Source organism: Paralichthys olivaceus, chromosome 23 (genome assembly GCF_024713975.1).
Source record: "Paralichthys olivaceus isolate ysfri-2021 chromosome 23, ASM2471397v2, whole genome shotgun sequence".
Taxonomy (NCBI): Eukaryota; Metazoa; Chordata; class Actinopteri; order Pleuronectiformes; family Paralichthyidae; genus Paralichthys; species Paralichthys olivaceus.
The window spans coordinates 2,776,504-2,804,359 of NC_091115.1; the positions used below are offsets into that span (position 1 = coordinate 2,776,504).

At 45.9% G+C, this 27,856-nt stretch overlaps 1 protein-coding gene across 6 annotated transcripts in view; it reads right to left on the minus strand.

Moving 5' to 3' along the window:
* Positions 1–27,856, minus strand: part of LOC109645529 (phosphatase and actin regulator 4) — a 60,703-nt gene that overhangs the window by 12,010 nt on the left and 20,837 nt on the right. For 4 of the 6 annotated variants that reach the window (XM_069520020.1, XM_069520019.1, XM_069520021.1 and 1 more), the window contains 11 exons: positions 25,119–25,296; positions 22,537–22,980; positions 21,645–22,121; positions 18,612–18,764; positions 15,740–15,928; positions 13,369–13,445; positions 12,183–12,288; positions 7,697–7,933; positions 894–964; positions 293–403; positions 99–196 (listed from right to left, as the gene is read on the minus strand). In XM_069520020.1, the coding sequence (XP_069376121.1) occupies positions 99–196; positions 293–403; positions 894–964; positions 7,697–7,933; positions 12,183–12,288; positions 13,369–13,445; positions 15,740–15,928; positions 18,612–18,764; positions 21,645–22,121; positions 22,537–22,980; positions 25,119–25,281 (2,126 nt within the window). In that variant the 5' untranslated portion in view covers positions 25,282–25,296. Of the gene's footprint in view, positions 1–98; positions 197–289; positions 404–583; positions 674–893; positions 965–7,696; positions 7,934–12,182; positions 12,289–13,368; positions 13,446–15,739; positions 15,929–18,611; positions 18,765–21,644; positions 22,122–22,536; positions 22,981–25,118; positions 25,297–27,856 lie in introns of those variants that run through there. The other 2 variants (XM_069520022.1, XM_069520023.1) reach the window with 2 other exon arrangements.

Sequence of the window (27,856 nt, forward strand, 5' to 3'; positions counted from 1 at the left end):
TTGCGTACACACTCTCTTATTCTTATTTATGGGAGGTCAGTGACTCCTCTCCCAGCGTCGTTGAGGAGTGAGGAGCGTGTCTGCTGATGGCCACTTACTCCATGGTGGCTATTTTCTGTGCCAGGCTCGCAATGACGGAAAAGAGCCTCAGGTCCACGAGCCCATCTGTCACTCTGAAGTCCACCATCTCCAGGATCTGAAGAGGTTTGACAATCGACACTGTGACTGTGGCGTACGTGTGAACATGTGTGTATGTGTGGGTGTGTGTGTATTTGTACGTGTGTGTGCTGACCCTGCAGATGTAGATCTCTTCTTCGTCAGACAGCAACTCTGGAGGGATGATGTTTTTAAGAGCAAGCAGAGCCTGAAGGCAGGAGATGTAGCCGTCACCGTCACTGTCCTCCTGCAAAGAAACAACGCTGCCATCATCATCATCATCATCATCATCATCGTCATCATCGTCATCATCATCATCATCATGTTGATTACTGGAACCCCAACTTTTTGGCTTAAGGCCCTGAAGGCAAATTCACCCGTAGTGTCCGACGATGTGGACATTGGTGTTTAGCCCAAAATGTTTGACCTGTACATGTTGACTACTCAAGCTTCAGGTAAGATCCATCCACCTCCTGGAATAGAGAGCCAGATCAGACCACGCATACCGACACGGACCCTGGAACGGAATCGTGGAACAAGTACGCAACCCTCAGCAGACAAAGAAAGTCTGGTCAACCCATGAAGTCACTTGGAACAACTCAGTTTCTCAGAAATAAAGAAATCAAATGCCTGATGCCTGAATCAATGAAAATAATCACTAGTTGCAGTCCAATCATTACCACCGACAGAGAAAGAGAATGTTCAAACATAGAGCTTTTAAATCCACTTTCACTTACTTCATCAAAAGCTCTCCTGTAGTCTTCCAGTTTCTCCTGACTGAAGATGCAGTATTTTGCCAAAAAGTCGACTGGAGAGAGAAGAGAAGAGAAGAGAACCTGAATTCACGTCATATCATGTCAGACAGTGATTTCTCTAACATTCAGCCGCTCTGTGTGTGCGGACTAGAGCAATATTTCACCTTTAGGTTGAGAGCGGGGGGGGGGGACGGAGCAGGGCAAGTGGTTTACAAAGCATCCACAAGGTGTAACAGTGACACTTGGCCGCTGTATTTTACTGTGAGTGAACGTCTTGTGAAGCATGAATGAATCTAATGGTGATGAGGAAAGAAACTGGACAAGCACTGAATCTGTTTAATCTATTTAGAGCTGAAAAAAAGAATCAATACGTCGATCAACAAAAAATAATCAACAATAATAATTTTTTTGCAGCAAAAACACCAAAGATTATTAAATGAAATCACAGGATTTACTGATTTATATGTTGAAAAACTGAAAGTTATTCAGACAGAAAAATACATCTTAAGATGCCTCCTTGCAGTTCCATTGATTTTTAAATATCCCAAATAATTATTAAAAAGTAAAAGCCACAGACAGTAAAGGTGTTAGTTATTGCTCAAAGACGACTTTAAAAAAAACTTGATGCTCACAATAAGAAATAGATGATCATATCCTTGATTTTACAGTTATAACAGGAAAAGTCTCAAGACATAAATCTGACGATCACATGAGAGGCACAAACTGAGGTGAAACACACCCATGAATATTTCAGTAAGCAAATTTGGGAGGCAGAGAGTCTAAGAAGAAAGGGGGGTTAGAAAACGAGGGCTTTTAAGCTGCTGCCACTTCAATTTAGGAGATGAGAATGAGTCTACGGAATAATGGATCTATTCATTGGTGTGGAGAAGAAAGAGGAGCAACAGAGTTGATATCGGTCTGGATTTAAACCCCTGGACCTCTGGGGTTTCTCTGCAGTAGCAGGGGGGCTGTTTGAATCTGCCATTTATCAGCTTAGGCCTAATCAAAACCAGGCCTTCCGCAGCCTCGGCCTTTCACATGCAAAACGCGACATTCGTATCTAGTCAACTTGACTTGTTAAAGCTTGATTGATCAAAAAGGAAAACCCGGGTTCGCGCATCTGTTTGCAAATATCTGCGACGAGGAGAAGCCGCAGGACGAGGATCTGGAGTCACACACGCAGCCGCTGCTCGGCCGCCATGAGAGCGGACAGGGATTTAAAGTTCTCGCTCTTCAAAACACACGTTCACACAGTGGCTGGATCAGTGCACTGGTCAATCTGTTAAAGTGAAATGGCAGGTTGTACGTCAACACCGGCCGAGGCCGAGGTTCAGAGACCATCTGGAGGAGAATTAGCAGTTTGACCTGTGGTGACTTCAGCCAGAAACACTGATGCAACTATTTTTAAATGTCTCACGGTGGATTCACTGATAACAACCACACAGGTGAATCCGTGGGGACGTTTTAAAACCATCCAGTGATTAGTTAGGTGAAATTATTAGTTTGAGGATTTCAAATCATTAAAAAAATATATTTTATAATGTACCATATATGGGAAACATAGTGAGGTTAAGTCATTGGGATGAACTGTGCTGAGAAAATGCAGCTCAGTGAATCAGAGGTGGGTTCAACCTCAACATCAGCCCGGACCATCGGCTTATTTCTTCTTATCCTCTGCTGCAGAGTGCAACACACACGCACACGGTGCAGTGGTGCTGGGGGGTCAGGGGGTCCCTGGCTGAGGGGAGCTCCGTCAGGGAATCAGACGGACAAAAGGTGCAGTGGAGTGAGAGATTGAGGGAGGAAGCAGGGGCGGGTGGAGGAGCGGGACAAAGCCGAGGCAGTAAAGCCTCCTGCCTGATAGCCTTATCTGATTCCACTCCAGCGCTTGATGGCTTTTTTTTCCAGCCTGCCTTTAAAGCGCACAGGTTGTGCTTTTGGTGTGAAGCCTAGCAGAAAATGTTAATCAACAGAGGGACTGTGTGGAGAAAGGCGAGAGAAAGGGGAGAGTCACTCTGTTCAGGCCATAATCTGTAATGAGACCGAGGCGATTCAGTTGCAATTGAGAGAGGAAGAATGGGGCCATGATGATGATGATGAGCAGGGAGGTTCACTCTTTCACCGGGTTTGTTTTTCTGTTTTGTTCCTTTTCTCTCTCGGAGTCACTGCCCGTGCACCGGTCTGCAGGCTGCAAACAGCCGCGGGCCACAACTCATTTAACACACACTTGGACGTCAATCTCCATGTCTGCAGCTGACAGATGAAAAACACTGCTGACTGCTCGTCTGACAACTATTGGTACTCATCTGTGGATGATTGATTTCCCTCTGCAGAGGCTCAGACCTCAGCGCTTTTTGCTATAACGTCAAAAACCTCAGCTGCATTTAATCTTTGAGATAATCAAAACATAACTTGGTTGATTTTAGAATCACATTTGTACAAAGCTTCTACAAACAGTGCTTTTCTATCATTCATACACTGTGGCTTGTCAGGGGAGGAGCCAGGGAATCAAACCACTAACCTTAAATTCAGATTTAGATTGTATTTCACTGAGGGGACGTTCTTAAGTAACATTTCACATTTGAAAAGTTAAACACAAAAGTTTATTTCTACGATGAAACAGCAACTGTTTTGTTATCTAATAAAAAAATCAGCAAATTTTTATACTGACAATTTCACATTGAGCCCAGTTTATGAGTTTGGGGTCTTTACTTAATTAAAACAACAATTACACAAACAACACCTTTATAACTTCCTGCATCGTCAGACACACACATGCATGCACTCACACACTCACACAAAGAGGGGTCTATTGTCATTTTAACGTGTTTGTTGCTCTCTTTCCCGCTTAATCCCAGACTTTTGTTTCTGCTCATCATCGGCACTATTAAAAATGTCCCATAATTCCTCTAACAAAGGTCACATTCAGCCGCCGAGAGTAGGTGACCCCCTTTTTAGTGGCAGGGGAATGTCAGAGTGCAACGTGTCCCACATATACAGCTGAAAAATATGTGATTAAGAGCACACACACACACACACACACACACACACACACACACACACACGGATAAACAGAGTCTATGAGAAAAAGGTTTATGGGATGTTTTGGGTTTAAGCTGTAGAATATGCGACGATCCTGTAAATCTGCTGCTTCGACGCAGTTGAACAAAGCTGTATAACATGAGGAGTGGGTGCTGTGAGATAAGGAGGTGTGAGGCTAAGCGTGTCGTTTCACAATAGCGCAGAATGAGGTGTTGCCTCTCGCTTTGTGAAGGCTCCATATCAAAGGTGAAGATGGAAATCTGATCTGATAAAAGTGTGACCTGCAGGAGGTGCAGAGGAAGAGGCAGGTTCTCGGATTGATAAGTTAGTCATACGTGCACACGAGGAGTAGATTGCATGTGGTTTGATGAAAAACATAAAAAGAATACTGCAGTTACTTCTTCAGATAAAAATCGGCTTGGAGGCCGATGACAAACTTGCGTTTTGAGTAGGTTGGAGTACTTAAAAACTAAAAAATTTAAATACTGAGGCCTGTTTTAAAGTAGGAATGGGTCATGTAGAAATGTGCAAAGTGCAGAATTAAGAAAGCAGTTGAAATAACTCCTGCAGACTCTGGCTCCAGATGACGTCACCAGTGCAAGATGGCGGCACCTGCACGTGTCCGTGATACTTTGGCTTGAATCATTCTGAACAAAGCGAAAACTCCCACTGACCAAGGTTGTAAGTTCATCACTCGTCAGTCATGGGCTGTTGTTGTGTTACAGCCAAAAAGTATTTTCAGGGTCGAGCTCCGCAGCGTGTGCTGGGCGCTACAGTGGAAAGGAGGTTGACAGCACTTGGCAGCATTCTCCTGCAGGCGCTGTTGTCGCTCCATGAAAACACGACTCCTCCCCGTCAATTTCTCCTAAAGAGCCCGAGAAGTGTGTGTGTGTTGAGGGGAGGGGGTTAAAGCTCTGGCAGGAAAACAAACAAAGACACACGTAGTGGCCACACTCCTGTCTCTGGCTGCACGCCATTGGCCTCACCACAAACCACAACTTACACACACTCACACATGCAGACGCCCCAATCAGCTTCTGCTGCAGATCCACACTGATACGCCCACACAGGCCGAATCATCTGCTGTATTGCAATACCAGATCTCTGGAGATAACCCCACAAAGCCAAATCATCTGCTATTATTGCCCTGCCGCTCCTTGACATTGTGCCATTAATAAGGCCATTGTGGAGCGCGCTCTCTGTTTGGACACCGTATAATAGACTCTTTGACAGATTTACTTTGCCGTCTCTCCCTCTACCCCTTCCCCTTTTTCCTCCCTCGTGAACACAACGGGCATATTCCACACTGCTGCTCATCAATAGGCGAGCTGTTTGTTTGCCCAGTCATTCTGGACCGATGGTAAATACATAGAGGTATTCCACACCAAAGGCTGAGCAAACAGGGGGTTACATAAAGGCACAGTACCTGAACACACACTACACACAGCCTCCTACACAAACACACACACATTCATAAACACCCATCGCTTTAACCTCGTCTCTTTGAAGCAACTGGTCTTTCTTGTTTATTTGGGAGTTTTTTTTTTTTTTTTTTAAACAGTTAGGGCTTGATCTCCGCCCACGGGCAGGAGACGGTCACGGACGCCGCTGGTGACGGTGGGTGGGGTCAAAGTGAGACTGGCTTCGAGGCCGACAGGTGTTCCACATCAACATTGACATTCTTCAGAGACCTCCGCCCACAGAGTCCCCGACACCACGCTCGGTCACTGGTTAACAGGCACTAAGCCGCTGCTCTATGGCAACACAAAGGAAACCGCAGCTACTTGATATCGTCGCTCCGGCTCTCCACGCTCGCACAGTCTGTTCAGCCTGAACCGTCCACAGGAGGAAGCTAAAGCAGCTAAAGGGCCAGTGCACTGGAAAACCAATAAAACTGATGTGTGAATATAATGATGACATCTTTATATCTTAATGGTCGATGAGAAATATTGTTCCTGTGCCATATGATTCACGAACCTCTAATTATCCAAGGAAAAATTGTCATCTCTGTCGTGCAAATTATTCTTATTGTCTGTGTTCGTCTCTGTGGTCGCACACGAGCCACACGACAGCGACAGCTAACTGATGACAACTTGGTGGGTCACAGAGTTGAATGGGAGATGGGTGGCAGAGTACAGGATGTTATATGTGGCGTGTGTGTGTGTGTGTGTGTGGGGGGGGCAAGTGGAGGGTGTATTTTGGGAATCCTTTGGCAAGTGGTCAGTGTTTGGCCTGAAAAGAGACAATTATGACCAGTTAGTCCTTTTCAGAGCCTAATGAGGAGCCACAGTTACAAGTGTTACGAGTGGACGAAAAGTAGCCAACACACACACACACGCAGGCAGGAACACACACACACACACACACACACACACACACACACACACACACACACACACACACACACACACACATTAAACAAAAGGACCCTGGTGAACACTCAGGAGTGAAAAATGACGGATTGTACCAGGACACACTGTAAACACACCACACCCACAAACACAAACCCCAGTCACACAACACATCATTTTCCCTTCCAGCATTTTAAACATCTTCATTTCTAATAACTTTAAGCAAAAAGTTAAAGCTAATCTTGTTCCTTAGACGACGAGGAAACTGATTACAGGAGGAGAAAATGCGCCAAAAACAGTAAAATGGGAAAATATGAATTATTTCATTGATTCCGTGTTTGATTTTGTTAACTTGAAGGGATTCTGGCACTTATAGTGATTTCGTCACATTTTTGTCACTGAAAGCATTTTAACAACAACAGGATCTTGTTTACTATAAACTCCAGTGAATATAAAAACCCTTTGATGAAAACACACATACATAAAACTACAAACAATGAGCTTTATCCTTATCTGCAATCTGATTCTTCTTCTTATCAGTTTAACAGTCGCAGCAAACCAACCGGGATTTTCCGTTTCGTGTAATCATTTGATAACTTAAAGAAGAAAAGACCAGTCAACATGACACACATCACAGTCTAGACTCCCGTAACGACACAACAGCTTCCCATCGGTAATAACCTTGCAGCAGAACAGTGAAGCCAGCTGCAGGGTTCTTCATCCCTCCTGATTACCTTCTGAACAAACCTGTCCAATCAGCCCCATTCATGTGAGCCAGCACTCACAGGAGAACTCTGACCCGACTGACCCCTGCCGAGGGCCGGCCCCTCAGCCTTGACCTTAGGTGTGGGATGCTTATTGTGGGACCCACCGGCCCCAGCGCTCTCACAAAGGCCTGGATGCCAGAAATTAGGCACTTGAGGGAAACTGGAGAACTCCTTGCTAAAGTCCTGTTCGCAAAAAAAAAAAAAAAAAAAAAACAATTCTAAAAAAATCAAGTGTCGTTATCGAGGGGGGACATTTCTAGAGTCGAGAGGAGTTTTTGGTAAATGTGTTTGGGTGTTTGTGTTTTTCTCACATGATCTATTGTGGGTGGATGTGAAGAAGTGAGTTGGCAGGGAGGGAGAGATTCAGCGTTGAAAAGTTGACACGTGGGAGAACTCTTGATTTCAGACAGTTAAGTACCATTTTCATCTATAGGGCCTTGTTTGAGACGCTAGTGTTAACGGTGGCTTGTTGCTTTGGGTAAAAACTAAATAATGAAATATCACCTGCGAGGTCATAGATCCAAAAATTTACCGACCCACTTGTTTGAACGCATGGTGAGGAAAATATCCATTCAAACTATAAACTACACAATAATCCCAATTTAATTTCATAAAAAAAACTCACAGTCCTCGAAATTGGAGGAACCCTTGTTGCGTCCGCTCTGCCGAGGGGCGTCGTCCTGCAGTTTGGAAAGCATGGTCAACACCTTCGTTCTCCTCTCCTCTATCTTTCTCTCCTTCTCTTCGGTTCTGTGTTCAAGACTCTCGGGGCTCCTCCGAACGGCTGAGGACCCAACACGGTCCCTCCGTCCTGGATGATCCGACTCCTCCTCGGTTGGGCCTCCTTTAACTGTGCTGCAACCTTAAGGAGAGAAGGTGCGACATGAGTAAATTAGAAATCTGACAAAGTCTTGCATGTGCCTGAAGTTATCTACCAGGACTAACTTTGTCAACATAACCACTGCGACCAACACAGTCCCAATGAACACATCTGTATTCATTGTCGTCCATGTGGAAGTGGCCACTTGGCACAAAGCTCTAAAACCAGTTCTGTTCCTTTAATAAACACCAATTCACATCACATTGTTCTGCTAAATGCCGCAGTCACATCTCCCTTCAGTCCCTTCAGTGTCTCACTAAGGAACGGATGCTCTCCCTGAAGCCTCCATCTCCATCCATTCTGTCACTGAGCAGCCAATTAAGAGTCTCATTATCTCTGAATACACAGGCTGCAGAATGCACCTCTCGGTGTAGCAGCACGGAGACAAAGAGCTCGGTGAATGCAGGCTTCAGTGTATATAAGGAAGGCTCAGATTGTCTTTTGCAACAGTTTGCACCAAAAGATTCAGACTCTTTTCTTCTTCCTGCTTTTGAAACGTGAGTGTTGCCTGTGTTGAGCGATGATTTACATGTCATATGTTCGGAGATGCTTTGATTCATTCAAGAGGTGAAAGTTTGACCAAGCGAGGATTTATCAAACCGTCCGACCGCGCTGGCGTGGATTCATTTATCCTGTCGGTGAGCGAGCAGAGGTCAGCAGCACAGATTGATGGAGCCATGTCTCATTGGTCGGGCCGTCTTCCACCACACTGCACACAATCACACGCCGCCGTCAGCCCCCGTGTCCTACTCAAGTTTCAATGTCACCAGAACGGACGACAGGATGAGAAATGTATTCATCTTCTAGAGCAGAGAATTCATCATTCCTTTGTGGGGGGGTGTTTTCATATGCAGCACAAACCTAATGTCCTGGACACCAACAGTGACATCACCATTATTGTGAGGTGTCAAATGCAAAACTTCCATTTCATATGCATCATATATGATGTTTAAATTGAGGCAACCTTTATTGTATTTATGTTTTGGACAATTTCTCTGGGTCACAACCAAAAAAACACAAATTAATGTCAAATGAATGAATATATTTTCTTTTTTTTAAAATGTGTTTTCTTTAGTTCCGGTGCTCTGGGCTCTCGATAGTTTTAAATAGTCCTTAACTCATAAGATATTTAATTTACAATCACATATCAGCAGCTACCCTCAGAGTAGGATCATAATATTTCTCCTGACTGACTCGGTTAATCGACTAATCAAGCACTGGTTAAAATCTACAAGCCCAGACTGTTTATGTAAAGTACAATCTTTAAATCTCAGTTAACCCTCCGACTTAAATTATTCAGGATTTGGTTTCTCCCTTTTGAAACCCTGCTATCCCAACGTCCAACACGGCCTAATCCGTGAATGCACAGTGATTACTGGTCAGTTCAAGCTGGAAACAAGAGCCCATCTAAAAACACACAGAGCACGTTACCATACCAACCACAGCATCTGAACTCTGCAGATAGCTGGATTTGGCTGCGAGCGGCCGAGTCAAATCCCCTCGAAAAGGCCATCGAAGACAATAACACACACACACACACAGCAGCACGGTCCAACTTCCAGTGCACCAGGCAGCGGCAAGAAGGTCGGACTTGTATCTCTTTCTCTTCGTGTTTGAGAAAGGGATGAGCATCAGCGAGACAATTAGCATGCAAAGGCTTTTCACTGATGCCACCCAGAGCCTTCACTCCTCTATCTCCTGGAAGAATGGCAGAATAGCCGTGGGGCGGAGTAAAAAAGGAAAATCCTCACCAAATTATTATTCATGGGGAGGGGATTTTCCTTTCAGGCCTCCTTTATCGAGGCCTTTCCCAACACGTCACCCTCTCTATCAGCTCTGACAAGTGCCAATCAAAGGGCTTGAGTCCAGGTTTTAGGGGAAATGCTGGAGGATTTCAGAGACAATGGCCAACGAGTCCACAGCGGCGGTGGCTTAGAGACAAAGGTGACATGGCTACACTGTCAGTGTGTGGTCCTCTGGGGGGAAACGATCCTTGCTTACATGACTAATCTCTGCTTGCACCATCTCTGTCCTTCTGGAGCCTAATGTGTGCCGTAGTTTCCTCAGCTCTCCGCAACAATCCGCCGGGGTCAGTTCAGATTAGTGCTCTTTGTGGCCTCTGCTCATCGCCGCATTCATCGGGACACTAACATCTTCAGTAGCAGCTGAATGCTAAACATTGGGGTGAGCGCTGCAGTGACCGGGGCAGCGGGGAAACAGTCGCCAAACTATTATGAGGGGAGGGATTAGTCTATCTATGAATTCCTGATGAGCACAAATGGACAAAGGTCTTATCGTGAGCCTCGCTGCGGAGCACCGGCGTTTTATCGCCACCGATTTGTGGCTCCAGTTTAATCTCGAAATCACTGAACCGTTTTCAATTGATCCAAAGAAGCGGATGATTCACTGATGTGGAACAGGCAGAAGGAAAAAAAAAAAAATCATTGAAGATAAAAACATGTATATTCATCAGAACAACAGATTTTCCCAAATCCAGGTGCATCATGGGAAATGTAGTATAGAGCTTGAATGATATTACAGAAAGGTAATAATAACACAGCTCTTTTTCTTGTAATATTATTTCAGATCTTCTTTCTTGGATTCAGCCCCACTGTTCCGTTTTGTACAACCTGTAAAAAGTTCAGGACACCTCAGCCAGGGCTTTGGCCGCCTGGACGTGAGACACTAAATCACATGCTAATTGTGTTTCCAGCCCATTTTCCCAACTATCTCATATACGTTGAGTCAAAATGAGGTCAGTCCCTCCATTACTTAGCAGCGCTATTGAAAGGTTGAACTACGTGCACCTCCAGGGTAACCAAATCTCACCTATCCACACAAAGACATGCCACACACTGGGCATCTTTTCGAGACTTCTGTGACCTGAGGCGTGACCCCTCCACGCCCTGCTGATGACCCTCAGCCCTCCTCCCCCACAGGGTGACCATGCCTTTGGCCTCCAAAAGGTCAAAGCACAGAAGCCATCACCCGAATCCTCTGGGTGACATCTTTTTTTCCATGTTTGTCTAATTCTTACAGGGCAGTTAAACAGGGAGCGCTGTTTTAAAGCTGTAGGGAATTTCACTCATTGTAGTCGAGGACAATAGATAGATGTGCAGCGTGTACATTTAACAAGATAATGAATCCATCACTCTCTACAGCAAAAACTGTATAAAACCCGTCTCTCCTGTTGGAAACAAGCAGCCAATCACAAGTCAAGCTTTTGGAAAGTTAAACTTTAAACACTTAGCTTTGATTTGTGGGTGCCCTGACAACGGCTTGATTAGGATCCAATAATAGTAAATATCTTTATTTATTTGTCTCCATATTATAGTTTATTAGAATACTACTCTGCAATTATTCACATATATAAACGAATTTATTTTGTTGTTTTCTATTGAGTAATGTATTTGTAGTTTGTAATTGGCACAGACTATGTATGAACCATTTGCTCATATTGTGCATCGTACTTTGTGCCTATATGTACATATCAAAATCTGAATCTGAGTGAATAATTAAGCTCAGCAGTCCGACATCAGACGCAGAGAATCACAAAGATGAATCACTGGTCTGAAACGTTTAGCTCGGCCCGCTCATCAATCTCTGATAAGATGGATGCATTAGAAAAATCTTGCAGGAACACAGTGAACCACGGACCATTAGTGTTGGTGCACGATGACTGATACTGGACCAGTGAGTCACCAGCGGAAAGAGAGCGAACATGATCGCAGCCCGACAGACGTGGTCAAAGCCACGGTGGGAGGGAAAAACAGGCATCTCTCAGTTCGAGGGCGGAGACACAACTCCTGACCTTTTCCCCACGTCTCGCGCTGCCAGTTTTCCAGTGTTTGTGGTCCGTACAGTAAACGCCGCCTCGGGACCCATCACTCATGAATGTACACAAGTCGGCCACACAGGTGAAGGTGATACCGCGAGCCAGCTGGCCCTAGCAAGGATTAGCGGGCTTAAGTGTACCGGAGGCAAGGGAACGCCAAACACAGCGCTGACAGTGAGGAGACAATGGCTCCTAATAAACCAGAGCTGACAGGGACTGAATGGGCTTTTACCGGATCAGACGCTAACGGAGAAGACAGGCTCTTGTATTGATTAAGTATTGTTGTTATAGGCTCTCGAGACCAAGAGCCAGCTTTCAACAAGTTGGTTTGTCATAGCGGCACACGCAGATCGTGGAAAATAATCATTTTCTGGGGGGATGTGAGGGATGCAGTACTGTGGTTGGACGGGCAGGGAGAGCACGAGGATCTGAACATGTTGTACGATGGACTCTGGTCGATGATCCATGACGATGGTGAACCGGAGCCTTCGTCAGATTGGTCCTATAGGGAAGAGGAGAGACTTTTAGAAAGAGTTCAGGCACAAAGGGGTTTAAAATAAGCAAATCTAAGAACTTCCACAGACCGATACGGACCACATGACTAAAATTTGGTCTGTCGGTCCAGAACACGATCTAAACTAAACTAAACAGTCAGAAGGTCGAAACTGAAAAACGTGGGTGTGAAAGCTCCCAAAGTCTCAAGCAACTATGTTCAACGATCCAGGAGAGTTTTTATGTTGAGGAACATCGTGGAATGAAAAGTTTCAAATAATAATAAAAACTACCCCCAGAAGCAGCAGCTCCTCCCACTGCATGTCTCCAAACACGCCGCTGGTTTCTTATCAGCCGCTCTTCATTATGAATAATCCAGTGTGTGAATACCAGCTTCACTGAGGTGTATTATGCAAATAGCTGTCGTATGAATCCGAGGACTCCAGCTCCTCATTGTGGTTAGACATAATTGTGGGGGGGCTTATGAGTCTCATTCATGCTTTTCAGGGGCTCTCTCTCATCCGTCATAAAGGGGAGATTAATCGTAGATCACGTGGAGCACCTGCTTCCATTCCACAGGAGCCCAGCACGCACAGCACCTCTCCAACCCTTCGACCCCTGTCTGATCCTGGTGGTGGTGCATCCTCCAAAAGAATCCCACCATGTTGGGCGTTTAGCCGAGTGGACCCCCTGCGGCAGAGCAATGAGCTGGTGTAAAAGGCTGCCTGTTCCCCGTACAGTGGGTCCTCCCCCCGCTCTCCTGCAGCCCGTGACTGATTAACCACACACCTGCTGCACGCCGCGTGCCCTCTGTTATATTGTGTCTCAATTATCAACAACAATTTAGCTCGTCTTGCTGCAATGACAGTTATAAATGCATACCAGTTCCAGTATGTAAAAGGGGGTCTTTGTGTGGGAGGCAGACTCTGTGTACCAGGTCCGGGCTCATTGTCTGACAGGAGTTGATTCTTGAAGACTTAGTGTTTGCTCTCGGCACGCCGCGGCCCCGCTTTTGGAGGAAATCTGATAGATGAACGGAGGAGGGGGGTAGAGAGTGAAAAGCGGTTTCACAAGAGGCGGCGGCACTCACCGATTTGTTTTCCTGGACTTTCCCTGCGGAGTCACACCTTTCAGAGATGCTGCCAGCTGTGAGGGGCCTCAGAGCACCTGACACAAAAAAAACCCCACACACACAAGACACAAAGTCAGGCTGAAGAGAGAGGAAGCAATTGTGGTGTGGCGTATGTAAGCAAGCAGGCAGGCGTGTGCGTCGTGCACGGGTGTACATAAATGTCAGCCCTGCGGCACACTCTGCCGTGCACACTTGTCTTTTGTGGTTGAAAGTGTGTGCACAGATATGAGTAATGTCGTGAATTAGCTTCAATTATGGCTCTTAATCTCTGAGCAAATAGCGGCAAAAAATGGAGCAACAAAACCCCGGAGGAGCACCTGTCTGCAGGAGCGTGCCAGGTGCAAACTTTGTTCTGGAGACACACAGAGAGGAGGCTTCCAGCAAAGTCACACAGATTTTTCCTCTTGTTGTAAACATTGCAGGCACAAATGCATGAATACAAAAACAGCAGCGCCATGGTGACCAGATTCTCTTCTGCTGGTAATGAGCCGGCTCCGAGATACAAAAACATATTCTCCCTCTTTCCTCTTGTGATATCTCAGAATGCAAATAGCTTCGGTTTTATTTGTGCAGGTTTTGAGCCTCTGGGATTCTGCATCTATGCCAACAGAGTGGAGGTGAATGGATTTACTATTGTGTCGCTCATTACACATAAAATATTCAACTACTTGTTACTATGGACAGTCGAGACTTTTCTTTCATGAGCCCTTTCTTCAGTAGAAAAGGAAAACGTTGCGATGTCAGTTATCGAGAATAAAGGCACAGTGACCTACACTGAGGAGACTCTCACAGTTATATTTATTTTTAAAATCCTAACATTTGAAACGACACGAGGAGAACACGGAAACTCCACACAGAAAAAAAAAACAGCGGCCGACCCAGGATTCGAACTGGAACCTTCTTGAGAACCTTCCGTCATAAATCACAGTTTTGACTTTACTACAGCTCATCCTCCATTGTCCTTGAAATATTAGCGACAAGTTAACCAGCAATTAATTGATACTTATTCAAGCATTTCAGGCCGGACCACACGTCAACCTCAAGGTGGCGCTAGTGAAATCAGGATTCATCATCTGAGAAAGTGGAACAACACTGTCATCCCTGGAGCCACAAACACTCTGATGGCAGATACTGGTGTCATCACTTCTCCATTCCTATGCACAGTGCATCATAAATTCTATCACAAAAAAAACTAAAGACAGCAGTGTTGATCTCATTTTTTCATTCTGGGAGAAGAAATTAAATTTCACAAATGTTTCAAAACTCGGAGAGATAAACTTAAACTACCTGCATGATTACATACGGCCAGATTTAACTGAGATGTGTCTTTTTGCTATTTGGCCGAACTGAACCTTTAAACCTCGGCTGTGTTTATCTCTGAGACGTTATCAGACTATAAACAAACAGCACTAGACTGAGTGAGTTTTCCTCTCAGCTCCTTATCCACTGTTACGTGTGCTGCGCTCGCTTCTAAGTGTCTCCAGCTATCTTACTCGGACTTTCCCAGTTAATAATCCACTCCAGCGGTTTGATCTTTATTAATATGGTACATCCTGATATCCCTATAAACCTTTCCCGAGTCGCCACACCTTTGGGGAAAAGCAGTTTGCATGCCAGCGAGCAGATGAGAGGCGGTGTCGCAGCTCGTTAAAAAAGAAGCTGCTTGGCGCCATAAAAGGCGATGCTTACTCTCAAGGCCGGTCGCAGAAAACACATGAATACAGTGTCATGTTTTCCCCCTCTGTCTGTTCATGTGTTGTCTCCAAACACCCACACACATGGACACACACAGACACACACATGGACACACCTGTCTGACTGCTCCCTGTTAGTGAAGTGACGGTTTTTGCTTATCAAACGATCTCGTTCAAACTGTCAGAAAGATTCGACAGAGCAGGACGCTCAGACTCAGTGAACTGAGATTTCTTGTAAGCCTTTTAAGAAAATATACTCAAAGAATAATCACGAGAGTTTAACGTGTTTGAATCACTAATAAATCACAGACACCTGTCAACTTTATAAACAAGTTTCAATAGTTAGTGAGGACACTTGATGCTGACTCAAAGTTTGTCTTCTGTGACGCCTGAACTTCCTCTTTCCGCTTCTTTCCCACCAAGCGTTAACAAGTTGCTCATATCAGGTGTATCTGGGTATTTTTGCTGGATTATATTTAATCCTGGCATTAAGATCACTGTATATTGCCAAACCTAAAAATCCCCATGATCAACACTACCTCCGATAATATTTGAGATCTTGTAATTTGCATGTATCATGATTCCAGAGAGAAAAAGAGGGATAAATTCACATGCATGTGTTGAGACATCTTCACCTGCTGATGTCAGTCCTGGATCGTACTGCATCCAGTCCTCCAGTGGTGGGAAATCCTCCTCCTGACCGTAGGGGCTCGGCAAGGTCTCAGGCTCTGGTCGGTCCAAGAGGAGCAGCTGGACCCGGGAGAGGGGGCCCAGATTCCCCGAGTCACAGCCCATCGTCAGTGCTGCCAGGCCAGGGGACAGCTCTGCAGAGGGAGATTAAAACAATAAAGTCAGGAAAATGTCCTGCAGCACAAAACAAATGTGTTCTGTCAAACTGGTTTGCTTTTGCATAAGTGAATCATTTGAAGAAGTTCACAGAACATTAATGGGTCCGTGTGGAGCTGCAAACAATAAGAAGAGAAACACGTTATCTTCTTCATCTTCATTTTACATTTTAGGTCCAGTTCCACTGTTTTCAGGAATAATTGTTGAGACAGGTTTGGTAGAAATGTTAACCAGATAAATTATTATCATTTAAAGATAAGACTTAAAGCCTTGGACCTACTGGAGCCTTGCGGCGAGCACAGTTAGGTTACATTACATTACATTTCATTAGGCAGACGCTTTTATTCCATTTACGCGTTTAGTATCTTGCCCAAGGACACTTCGGCATGCAAATGGGGAAGACTGAGGAATGAACCGCCGACCTTCTGGTTGGAGGACGACCACTCTACCCCTCAGCAGGTTAATGTGTGTGAGCACCCTAGAAAATTAACTTACCAACTGTCAACATATGAACATGTTTATATATATATATGTGTGTGTAAATATAAATATATATATATATATTTATATATACACAGAACAATATTCTTCATATAATCAATGAATCAAAAGCAGAAATGTGTCATGAAACAATACAACCTGCTGACCTTTAAAAATAATCGCACAAAATTAGACTGTACGACTTGTTGAACTGGATTATGAAATTACTGTAAATTCCCCGACCATCTATCCACCCCACCTCCAGCCCAGAGCGACTCATCACCCCCCCACACACCCCACCTCCCGCTCTAGGCTCCAAAGTTCTCATCGTCACACCCAATTAAAAGCGGATCAGTGACAGTGTGGCTCAGTGCCCATGCAAATCCCCGACCCATGCTGGTTGTGTGGAGCTGCCATTGCTCTCCGAGGGGATTTCACACAACACGGTCCGCTGCAGGTATCCCCGCTGTACACACACACACACACACACACACACACACACACACACACACACACACACACACACACACACACTCTCTCTTCTGTTGGGAAGTCAGACTCGTGTTGGTGGGTGTGTTGATATTTGGTAAAACAATCCCTCTGCTGAGAAAAAGGAACTGTTGCCTCGGCTGATAAACGAAGGAGTCGTTGAGAGGAAATCCCTGGGATAACTGTGGCTGTAACACAATGTGGAGGGACACACTTTCAGTTAGGCCCTGCTATTAGTCCATCATTAGCCTAAAGCGGCCACAAGATTGAAAGAGACTTAGCAAACACAGTGGCAGATAACAAATGACTAATCTTGTGATTAAGACCCACTGGTTACCACCCACTTAGCGTCAGAAGGAAGCGGACATGCTTAGAATTCAAATGCGTGATCGTAGAGTGGGATGACTTTGGAGAAAGACATCAACTAATTAAAAATGCAACATTAGTAAAGGGCCTAATTTTGTATATTGTTCTGGGTTTTTTCCGGATCGAGCGTTAAAGATTTTTTAGTAATCCCCCAAAAATTTAGTTGAGGCCAGTTTTCAGTTACTGAAGCAAATCAAGTCTAACATTTCAGTCAAGGCCAGAATCTCCTCTGTAATTAAGACTCGGTGTTTAGGTCTCAGTAGCCTGACGATATCTGCGGTTTTCAATAAAGATGCTGCTGAGTGAGGATTTAAATCTGTCTCCACATACTACACAGATGCAAATTGGGCTGTTGCTGATAAAAATCAGTCTGGAGCATTAGCTCACATTGGGCAGAGCATTTGGTTTGGGCATCGGGTTGCTGTTATCATGCAGGGGCTGCTCCGATCCCTCCACATCCTCGGGGCAAAGGTCACCAGGTTCAGACAGAGGTTCGGGTCAAGCGAGCAGGTTAAACACCTTGTCGGGGGATTAGCGGGCTGGGAGGGAGGTGGAGGAAGTCTTCATTGGCTAATGTCCCCCTCCGCAGCTCACTGACCAACCCCAGGACACACACACACACACACACACACACAAACACAAACTTACACATGCTATCTAACACTGGCATGCACCCACAATGCATTTACTCGGCCTTTGTTGGCCAACATGGGCTGATTTAAAAGACCTGACACAGTGAGTACTCAGATAAGACCACCGCTGTCTGGAGCACGGCAGAAGTCACAGAGGAAGGAGAGCATGTCTAATTGAGACGTTACTGGGAGTCGCACGCACACGCAACCACACACACACACACACACACACACACACACACACACACACACAAGGAACAACAACAGACACAGACACCTCAAGTACAAGACAGTATTGATTTTTCCTTTTGTCATAAGAATCTCAAAAAGGAGCTAAAATAAAGTCTGGCTGAAACTTCAAACTTTTAAAAACAGTCATATGCAAATGAAAAGCATTGTTTATTAAGATTCTAAAACTCAGGTTTGGTGTCAGAGGGTTTTGTTGATCCATTGACTTGTCAATGAATTAACTTACTTGCTGAAAGACGTAATAGTTGAGTTTGTTTTTGTGTCTCCAATTTTATTATTGTGTAAATGAAATAGTCTTGTTGTCCATTTAAATACATCACCTTGTGCATAAAGAAAGCTCAGGAAAGCATGAGCATGCAAATATCTGCACATTACGGTTAAACACAGCGATATGATGAGAATTGGCCTTTAGGATGGATGTCCGCGCCCCAGCGTGTGTTTGTACCTCTGTGAGGTGAAGAGCAGCCTGAAGAGTCTGACGCCTGCTCCAAGGACGGACAGGAAATAGACGGCGGGGCGATGGCGTCCAGTTCATCGAACACGTGAGAGCGACTACAGCTGACCTCCGAGTAGCGCGACGCCGCTGTGCCACAGCGTCCTGCAAGAGCACAAGAGTGGGCGTGTTGTGTTATGACATGATAATGTTGATGATGATGAGGGTTGGATGGAACATTAATGATTCACGTGGGCTGATGCATTAGGAAATAATATAATCGAAATGCAAAGAAGAGGTGAATGAATGACTCTGAAACCAACTGGGAGAACTGAAGGTGAACAGTGAACCAGGGAAAACATTCAGAAAACAATATCGTCTTATTTAAATATGATATAATCTAATGTCTTCTTAACCAGACTGTTTCAAGGATTACACAAAATTCAACCAAGGACCTAAGGATGCCTTGCATTACCACAACAGTCCTCAGCTCAACTTGAAATCTAAAGGCCAATAAAAAAAATTGTTGTCTTAGGATACTCCCTGACATCTGACCTTTATTTCATTTATGAACAATCTGGGGTGTTGAGACTGTGGGAGGGGCTGAGGAGACATTGTTGTAAAGCTGAGTGACATCTTTCTTTTTCCTTTTCTTTCTCTCTCCTTTGGAGAAATAACGACTGTCAGACACAAATAATTAAAAAAGACAAATTGCAGTTTATCCTCTCGTGTTGTGATGTCGGTGAATCTCAGGGCCACAGGCTGGATCGTTGAGACGCAGTGACATCAGATGAAAGATCTCGGCTGGGTGTTGTTGTGGGTTTAGTTAAATCCTGTCTCTTACAGGTTTTACACTCTGACAAGTGAACAACACCCAAAACAAACCCCAGGACCTCCAGGAGAGAGTCTGAGGACGGCGTCACGGTCACACCTTCAGGGCGAAAGTAGTTTCACCTCACCTGCGGTAAACACTGAGCGACAAACTCTGCACCTAAGCCCTAATCACCACAGTGAAGTTACTAATTAGTTATCTCCAAACCAAACTATTCCATTCTTCCTGGGTTTGAAATTGGAGGATTAGCGAGTGACACAGTTTGACCGGGTGGTGTGTTTTGTCACCGGCCTGAAAGAGGCTTGTTGAGGCTTTTCTCACATTAGAAATGCAGAGCAGCTTGTCCCGGACAAAAGGATAATATATACAGAGGCTCTAAAAGGAAAAAAGGCAAACTCAGCTCCGTGGTTGAGTCTGCCCACATGGGCGAGTACACATGAAGCCACCCTCACACCGTCGAGTGTGTGAGAAGCTACACACACACACACACACACACACACACACACACACACACACACACACACCACCGCAGCAGCATTGTGCACTTGAGCGGCTCCGCACTCTCCTCCAAGAGACAATGGAAGGACTTGACTCGACACTTCAAAGCATATTGCTGCTGTCAACTCAGCTGTCATTCTCAGCCGACGAGGGGCTGCACTGAGTCAGGGAGAGTTTTTCGGGGAGGTTAAGGGTGGTGGTGGTAGAGTCAGGGACGGACAAGGACTTCTCTGTTCGACCGTGGCCCTCTTATCCCGGTCACAGCGCCGTGCTGAAAGACCCAGAGTGGAGAGGCCAGGCCAGGCCAGGCCACTGCCCCCCCCTCACGCCATTGTGAGGGACAGTGACACTCCGGAGATGTTGCTGAAAACAGATCAGCGCAGGGTCACGCTGAGGATCACAGGGGGATCTGAGAAAACGATGCAGGGGGTCACAAGGGCCGAGTGAGATGAGGAGACTCCCGTCAGCCTCTGGGGGTGTGTGTGTACAGTACGGATACCACACAGGGTTAAAATAATACCTGATCCCCTGCGGCTGATGCAAACCACCTAATTTACTAACTTTTCATTGCCCGAATTAGATCTGGGAATTTGACCAAGTCAGATCAACAAGACAAGAAACAAGCAGAAACACTATCACACTAAACACTGTTTGCTGGAGCACTCCACATCGGCTGATTCAGCACAGCGGTCTGGACGTGGCCCTAAAGGAGCCCACTCACAGTCAATAGACCGAGTCAATGCAGCATTATCACTGACATTTTGGGTGAAGATCTGGATAAACAGTTTGCATGTTTACAATCTGTCCGGTGTCAGTTCTGTGTGTTGTTATCAAAACTGATGGGAATGATGGTCGAAACTTAAAAACCAGATCAAAGTTGTAATAAACCAGACTTATCCTTATCCGAGCTCCACATTGAGCTTGAACCGCCTCCATCTGTGCTCAAATAAATGAACCAGTGACACTCGCTCTGTCTGCCATGAACAGAACAGCATGGGCCCCCCTGCAGCACAGCACCACACAGGGAACAGTAGATGTCTCTGATAGAAAAGAGAAAATCCCTACACAATTTCCACATTGTTTGCTTTCTTTCATAAAGTTCCTGCAGGAGTCAGATGTCAGTGGCCCCGTCCTTTATCCCCATTGGGGACGGTAAATTAGTGGCCGCAGGAAAGCCGCGGAGGTATTGTGGATCGGAGCTATTGTGGAGGTGCTGTGCCGTCAGCGAGCGGTGGTCAGTGTGGATTTATGACCATCGGCAACACGTCTCCCTCGCAGAGTGCAGAGAATAGTGAAGGCGTGGAGGAGCCGAGGCTGAGGGGCACGGCACACGAGGTAGGGACCCCGACTTCTATTGTTGGGGGCCTCATGCTTTTGAACAAGGAATCAAATGGTACCAGCTTTTCATCAAAAGCCCTCCGCTCTATTGATGATTTAAAGGAAAAAGAAAAGCTCTATGCGTTATTTATTACGTGGTGGGAGGAGGTGGGAAAACAGGGACGCTTTCACAATGTGTTGATGGGGCAGGAGCATCTTAACGCCTCGCTTTAGAAACAGGCTTTGATTTCTCTGTGTCTGGCCCGGGGGTCTTTGTTTATGTGAGGATGTCAAGCCGTGTTCAGGACAATCGGGCTTGTAAGAATGTGGGCAGGAGCCTAGCGCCGGGCAGGGAGGAGGCTGCGAACCGTCCATATGTGGCAGAGCTCATTTCTCACCTCTGAAGGGGGAGATGGGAGGCAGAACAGGCCAGCGGGCGGAGTCCAGCCGACTCAAAGGAGGGGAAGGGGTCAGATCTGCCACTGACCCTGAGCGGGGAGTGGTCGTCTGTGGACTTGGGCAGGAAGACCAGGTAGCCGAGGGGAACGCCAGCGTGACAAGGCCACGGTCTGAGTCCAAGGACGGGTAAAGATCTGCGGAAGCATCCTGCTGGAGACTCTTTGTGCTTCTGTGACCGCTCAGAGGTTTGCCTGAGTTGAGGCGGAGGCCTGAAGTCGGGCGAGATGAGAGTGGTTTGGTTTGGCCGAAGAGCGGCTCGCAGAGTGGAGGGTTGGTGGTGGTGGTGATGTTCATAGAGGGTGGAGGAGGGTTGGATCCTGCTGGAGGGTGAGAATGCAGCAGAGGTAACTGCATCGCTGGTGAAGGTGGAGAGGAACAGCCGCAGCCCTCTGGGTCTAAGTCCCTGGTAACTGCTGCTGAAAGACAAAAGAAAACTGTGACTTTACTTCTATTCTTTACCTGAAATGATAAAATCAAGTTTGTTATCAAAAACTCACAGCTCAGATCATCAGTTCTGGGTAAAAAGAGCAAAGTGCAAGTCTCAGTTTGCAGCTAAGTAAATTCTTGCTTGATAAACGGCTTTAACATAGAGATTATCAAAATAATAGATTCTTTTTTAATGCACTAATTCAAGTTGAGCCAGCGGGCGCCCAACATACAGAGGGTGGCAGGTTCGGTTTTCAAAGATATGTGTTACTTCACAGATATAAGGATTTGATGTTTTTCTCTTTGGGTTTTGAGTAAAGAAATGATGAATATAAAGATCGTGATCAGTTATTTAAAAGAAAATCAAAAGCATGTATGAGAAAAAGGTTTCAGGGGATGTTTTACCAGACAGGACACTGCTCCTGCCGCTGGTTAGGTTTGTGCTGCGGCTGAATAAACTGGAAGGTGGACGACTTAGATCTGAGAGCGACCCGTGTGAGAGGGGGGGCGGTGACGCTGAGCGCTCGGACCCAACAGGCCTGAGCTGCAGCTCTGAGTCCGGCTCGTTGACTGACGCCACAGCTTCCTCCCTCTCCTGAGATTTATCAACCTCCTCTGGAGCAGGGGGGGAGCGGGAGGGAGACGCTGGCACTGTGTTGGGTTTAGGCTTTTTTCTTCCAGACGCAGGGTGGAGGGCGTATTGTTGGGGAGGGGTTGGATTAATGGTGGATGGCGGTGGGGTGACAGGGAGCGGGGGACAGGGAACAACAACAGCAGAGCTGCGTCCTGCGCTCAGGCCCTCGCTCTGCACAACGTCTCTTCTTCTCTCGGGTCTGAAATGGAGGCATCCTGCAAAAAAAACAAAGACAAAAAGTGTGACTGAGCATTTTATTCAAAGTGTTTTTCAAAAACTCAAACTGGTCCAAGAACATCTTTCTGTTTCAGCCTCTGGACCTAATAAAAGCCACATTTCTGCCTCTGAATGGTCAACACAGCGCAGGTCATCCCTAAAGCTGCTCGTGACATTTTCTTTCCCACTTCCCTCAGTGCTGCAGCAAACACTTGTTTCCCTGCTGGGCGGGTCGGCGCGCTGACAAAGGCAGCGAGAAATGGTCCCGCTGGAGCAGCTGGCTGTTTCCCAACCCGGTATTCACAGAAGTAATCAGAGCTGTGGGCAGGGGGAGCTCGCTTATATACACACCACAATTAATATGAGATGGAGACGTCAGTTACAAGTGTCTTAGAAACACGTTCAACAAGTGTAGAGGTGACAGATTGAGCGGTTTGGGTTATTTTCTTTTTGAATTCATGGGTATCATGTTTAATTTTGAGAGGGTCGTGATAAGAGACCTACACTAAACTCTACTGACTCAGACCCTCACTCCTTTAATTGGAAACATTTTATTATAAATATGGAGATTTGTTGTTTACTTTCAAATCATTATTCGGTCAGCTCTGTTTTAAAAAGTCTTCTTTTAACAATAACATTACATCTACTCACACAAAGCTTTGGCAAGACTTGGCGGCCGCTCTTGCTGAAACTGCTGGTGGACGTCCAGTTAATTATCTCTAGGTTTTCTTCTGCGTTTGTTAGTTAGCAGGATTACGCAAAAACTACAAGACAGATTATCATGAACCTCAGTGGAAGGATGCTGTAATGAGAGTTTGGATTAACTTTAGCGTTGCTGGTCTGTTCTTCAGATTAGATTTAATCACCCCGATCCGAGATGGTTCTCTTCATAATTTGTGCCGGTAAGTGGCTTCTTAAAGGGGCTGTTGGGCCCTGGTGGAGGTATGTGTGGTATAATAAAGATTTGCTTCATTTAACTTTTCCCCAAAAAAAAAACAAAGATACAAAACAGACTGAAGCCTTTTTTTAAATGTAATTCTTGCTTGATAATGTTTGCTATGTTCCAGAGCCACGTTTAATCTCTAGAAAATGCATCAGAACGCCCTCGACACAGTGTGAAGTTAAACCCTCCTTTCTAAAGCATGTGCAGCACTGTTCTATCCTTCTGTCTCTCTAACACTCATTATCTCTCCTTCTCCAGCTCCTCTTTCTAACTACACGTTTCCTTTCATCCCTCTCAGATTCTCTTCCACAAACATCAACTCCATCCAGCACCGCCCATTTCCCTTTGGCCTTCTCCATTCTTTTACACACCCCTTCTTTTCTCTCTCCTCCTATTTTTTTTGTTGACCACTGTGAGGGTGTGAGGGAGGGGTGCGGAGGGCTGGAGGGTGTCAGACAATCTGCTCTTGTTTCCTGGGGGTCTGCCGCCGAGAGGAGTCAGCACAGGGGATAAAGAGAACGCACTGGAGAGCACATTTCTGCACAGCCTCCTCTTACAATGCTCCGCCATCCCCATCTGTTACACACACGCACACAGTGCACGTGAACGGGTGCATGTGTGTGCTGATGTGCATATGAATGACATGTGTCAGTGCGCACGGCGTTGGGCGCAGCACGTTTCTGCAGGGAGCAGGGTTAAGGACGATTGTGAAGGAGCCGACCACCATATGGTGGAATAATTAGTATTAGAAATACCCCCCTCCTCTGCTGTGTGTGTGTGTGTGTGCATGTGTGTGTGTGTGTGTGTGTGCATGCTGAAAGCAGGGCCCTGCTGTGGAGCCGAGGTGTGCCGGGGGAAATGCCTTCACATCAGAGGCCGGGCCCTGAAAGGAGCTGCAGGTCCCCCGGCCCTGGGCCTTTCACTCCCACCAGAGGACCACCAGGAGGGCGGCGCTGTGGGCACTTCCTCGCCAGAGAGGACGGCCAAGATTTGCACTTAACCCAACACAACCACAGAGGGAGAGAGATTAAGAGCTAACGACAAGCTTGGTGGCCTCCCTGCGCCTCCACTGCTCCAGGAGAGCAAGAAAAGGGGAGAAAAAGTTGTTAATGAGCAGAGCTGTGGAGTCAAAGGAGTCAGTGCCCTCCTCCCGATGGCGTGAAAGCACCAGGTGTTGTGTTGATAAGCCCTCACCCTCCGGCCCTCGGGTCTTTGGGGCAACTAGGACGTGTGTGTGCAGCTTCGTCCCCTGAGATAGAGGCTGCGGTCTGGAGCTCTGGAGACAAGGAGGTCTGAGGTCTTCAGGACGAGCTTTCATGTGAGACAAGAACCGTGGACACAGCAACGGACGATACATCGGACGAGAGGGGGCCTGAAAGAGAAGAATGTAGGGTGCAAAGTTAAATTTGCTTTTTTCCACAGGAAGTCCTTGTGTTCATTTTATTTAAATAAACAGAGTTCCAGTGAATAGGTAAATAAAGTAACCCAAGCAGTAAGAACAAAAAATAAAATATAAATAGAATAACAATTAAATGCATAGAAATATAAACAGAAATAAATAGAATAACTAAATGAATTAATAAATTAACTTTATTTATTCTTAAAATCAGCAAAGTAAATAAAAAAAAACTTGAAATAAATGAAATTAAATGTATTCTTTAATCTCACCAACTTTTAAATGTACAAAATAAAAGTCTGAAGTTCGGCCACTACAAAATAAAAGCCTGAGTGACAAACCCTGCTGTGCTGTTGGGGAATTCAAATGATGCATGGTGCCACCACTGCCCCCTTGTGTTGACATAATAGATCACACATGTCCTCAGCACAGATCTGCTCTTCCACCCACAACCCTCATGATTTAAAGAAAGGAGACAGATGTTCAGGGTGATCAAATTCTCTGGAGTTAGGACGCGGAGGGTAAAATGTTGAAATGCGGAGGGACGGACGACGGCCAAAGGACGTCCTACTGACGGTCAGCCAGTAAAAACCAGAGCCCCTCTGGCCTTCACAGAGCAAACACAGACGCAGGGCTTTTATTTGACTTGGATTCAAGCGGCATCTGAAATTCGGCTCCTCGTCCCTTTTACAACACCAATAAAAACAGACGGAAAACGCACAAATACAACTGAGTACACTGATGAACCTTCAGACCGGGAGTAAAAAAAGAGGGGAGAGAGAGGCTGGGGGAGGAAGGTGGGGTCGCTGTCTGTGACTCACACAGGGAGGATCAGCGTTTAAATCCCTGAACCATCTCCACTGATTCCCTCCTCTCAGATCTGGAGGCTTTAGGAGATTTGCATTCTTGTGATGTAAAGAGGGAGAAGTGAGGTAGAAACGGCAGAACAAGTGATGGGCGCCGTTCTCCTCCGCGCTCCTCTTCCTCCCCTACGGCCTCCCCATTACCTGTCACTCGGGGCTGAGGACGGCTTTGTGAGGCGAGACCGAGCCGCTGTCACCAAACCCGTGACCTTCTGCAGAACAGGTCCAGGCACGAATGTTTAGCGGAGGTGTGTGTCGTTACAACCTGCGCAAAAGCTCTTTTAATGCTTCCACACACGCAAACGCAATCAATCCTAAAGTACAGGACAAAGCGTCCTCGAGTGTCCTTTAAACACACACACACACACACAGACGTTTTCATACAGACTCACACTAATGAGTTTTCACCTCACCTGTTTACACTATTCACACCATATAATAAAATACATAGTCCTTCTATATAACCTGCTTTTTCTTTAACAGCGTCGTGACATCCTTCCATTTCCTGCTCGTGTGTGAGTATATATATAATATTATTAACTATATATTATAGTTTTATTTGGATTATTTTCAAACACTGCAGAACTGAATTGTGGCAATATGACTATTTGAAGTTATGTTATATCGAGTTATTAACATTACGACAACATTTTCCATAAATAAATCGTCAATGAAAAGATAAATCCAGTTTATTAAAAGTTGGGTTGTTAGATTGAAACTTCAGTCTTGACCTTGACAACAGTTGTTAGTCATAAATAAATGAAGGTTGAATATTGTTGTTAACAGCTTTAGTTTTATATTTACAAGGACGAAAAGGACGAAAGTCAAAGATGCAGTTTGGTAAAAATGTCCAGTCCTGCTCTGCTTGTCACTGTTGATCACTGTAACCTGTCAATGGATAAGACATGTCCAGCAGGGACAGGAGGTAAATCTGTCGTTTCTGTTGACACCCATACGACTCGTGTGGGCTCCTTCGGGCCCCTGCAGGCCCCCAGGAAACAGGCTGACCTCCTGGCGTCAGGCAGCCCACACGCTGTCCTCACACAGCCAGAACTGGCTAATGTCATTACGGGCCTGTTTGTGGTCAACAGCTCCCTGATTGAGACGTACAAGTAGCGCTGCTCAATGAATGTAGGAAGTCTATTAGTTAGTCAGAGTCCCAGATGGCCTGCAGAGGACAGAGTTGCCTGTGCTCCTTCACCTCACCCCCTCCCCACCTCTAAACACACACACACACACACACATGCAATGATACAAACACACATGCACACACACACACACACTTAATTACACTGCCTCCGAGTGAACTCTCGGAGAGGCAGACAACTCCGAGCAAAGACAGAAGTGTGTCTATGTGCCAGTGTCTGCAGGAACAGAGAATTCTTCACAGAGCTGATGCACAAGAAAGCCAGGCTTAGGCCCTAACAAGGTTAAACCCCTGAAAAAGAGTGACTTTTTAAATCATGGAGATTTGTGTTTCTGCGGGGTGTAATTAGCTTTGCTGCGGGGGGAGGAGGGAGGGGTGGATGAAGGGTCGGGACGCTGAGGCGAAGCGGGGGGAACCGCGACAGTGGGGCACATTGTGGAGTCCGGAGGATTCAGGGGAGTAAATCTGATTATCAGCTCGTGTCAGAAGCCAGGCTCAGATGCAGCTTAGCATTCAGAGAAACTTT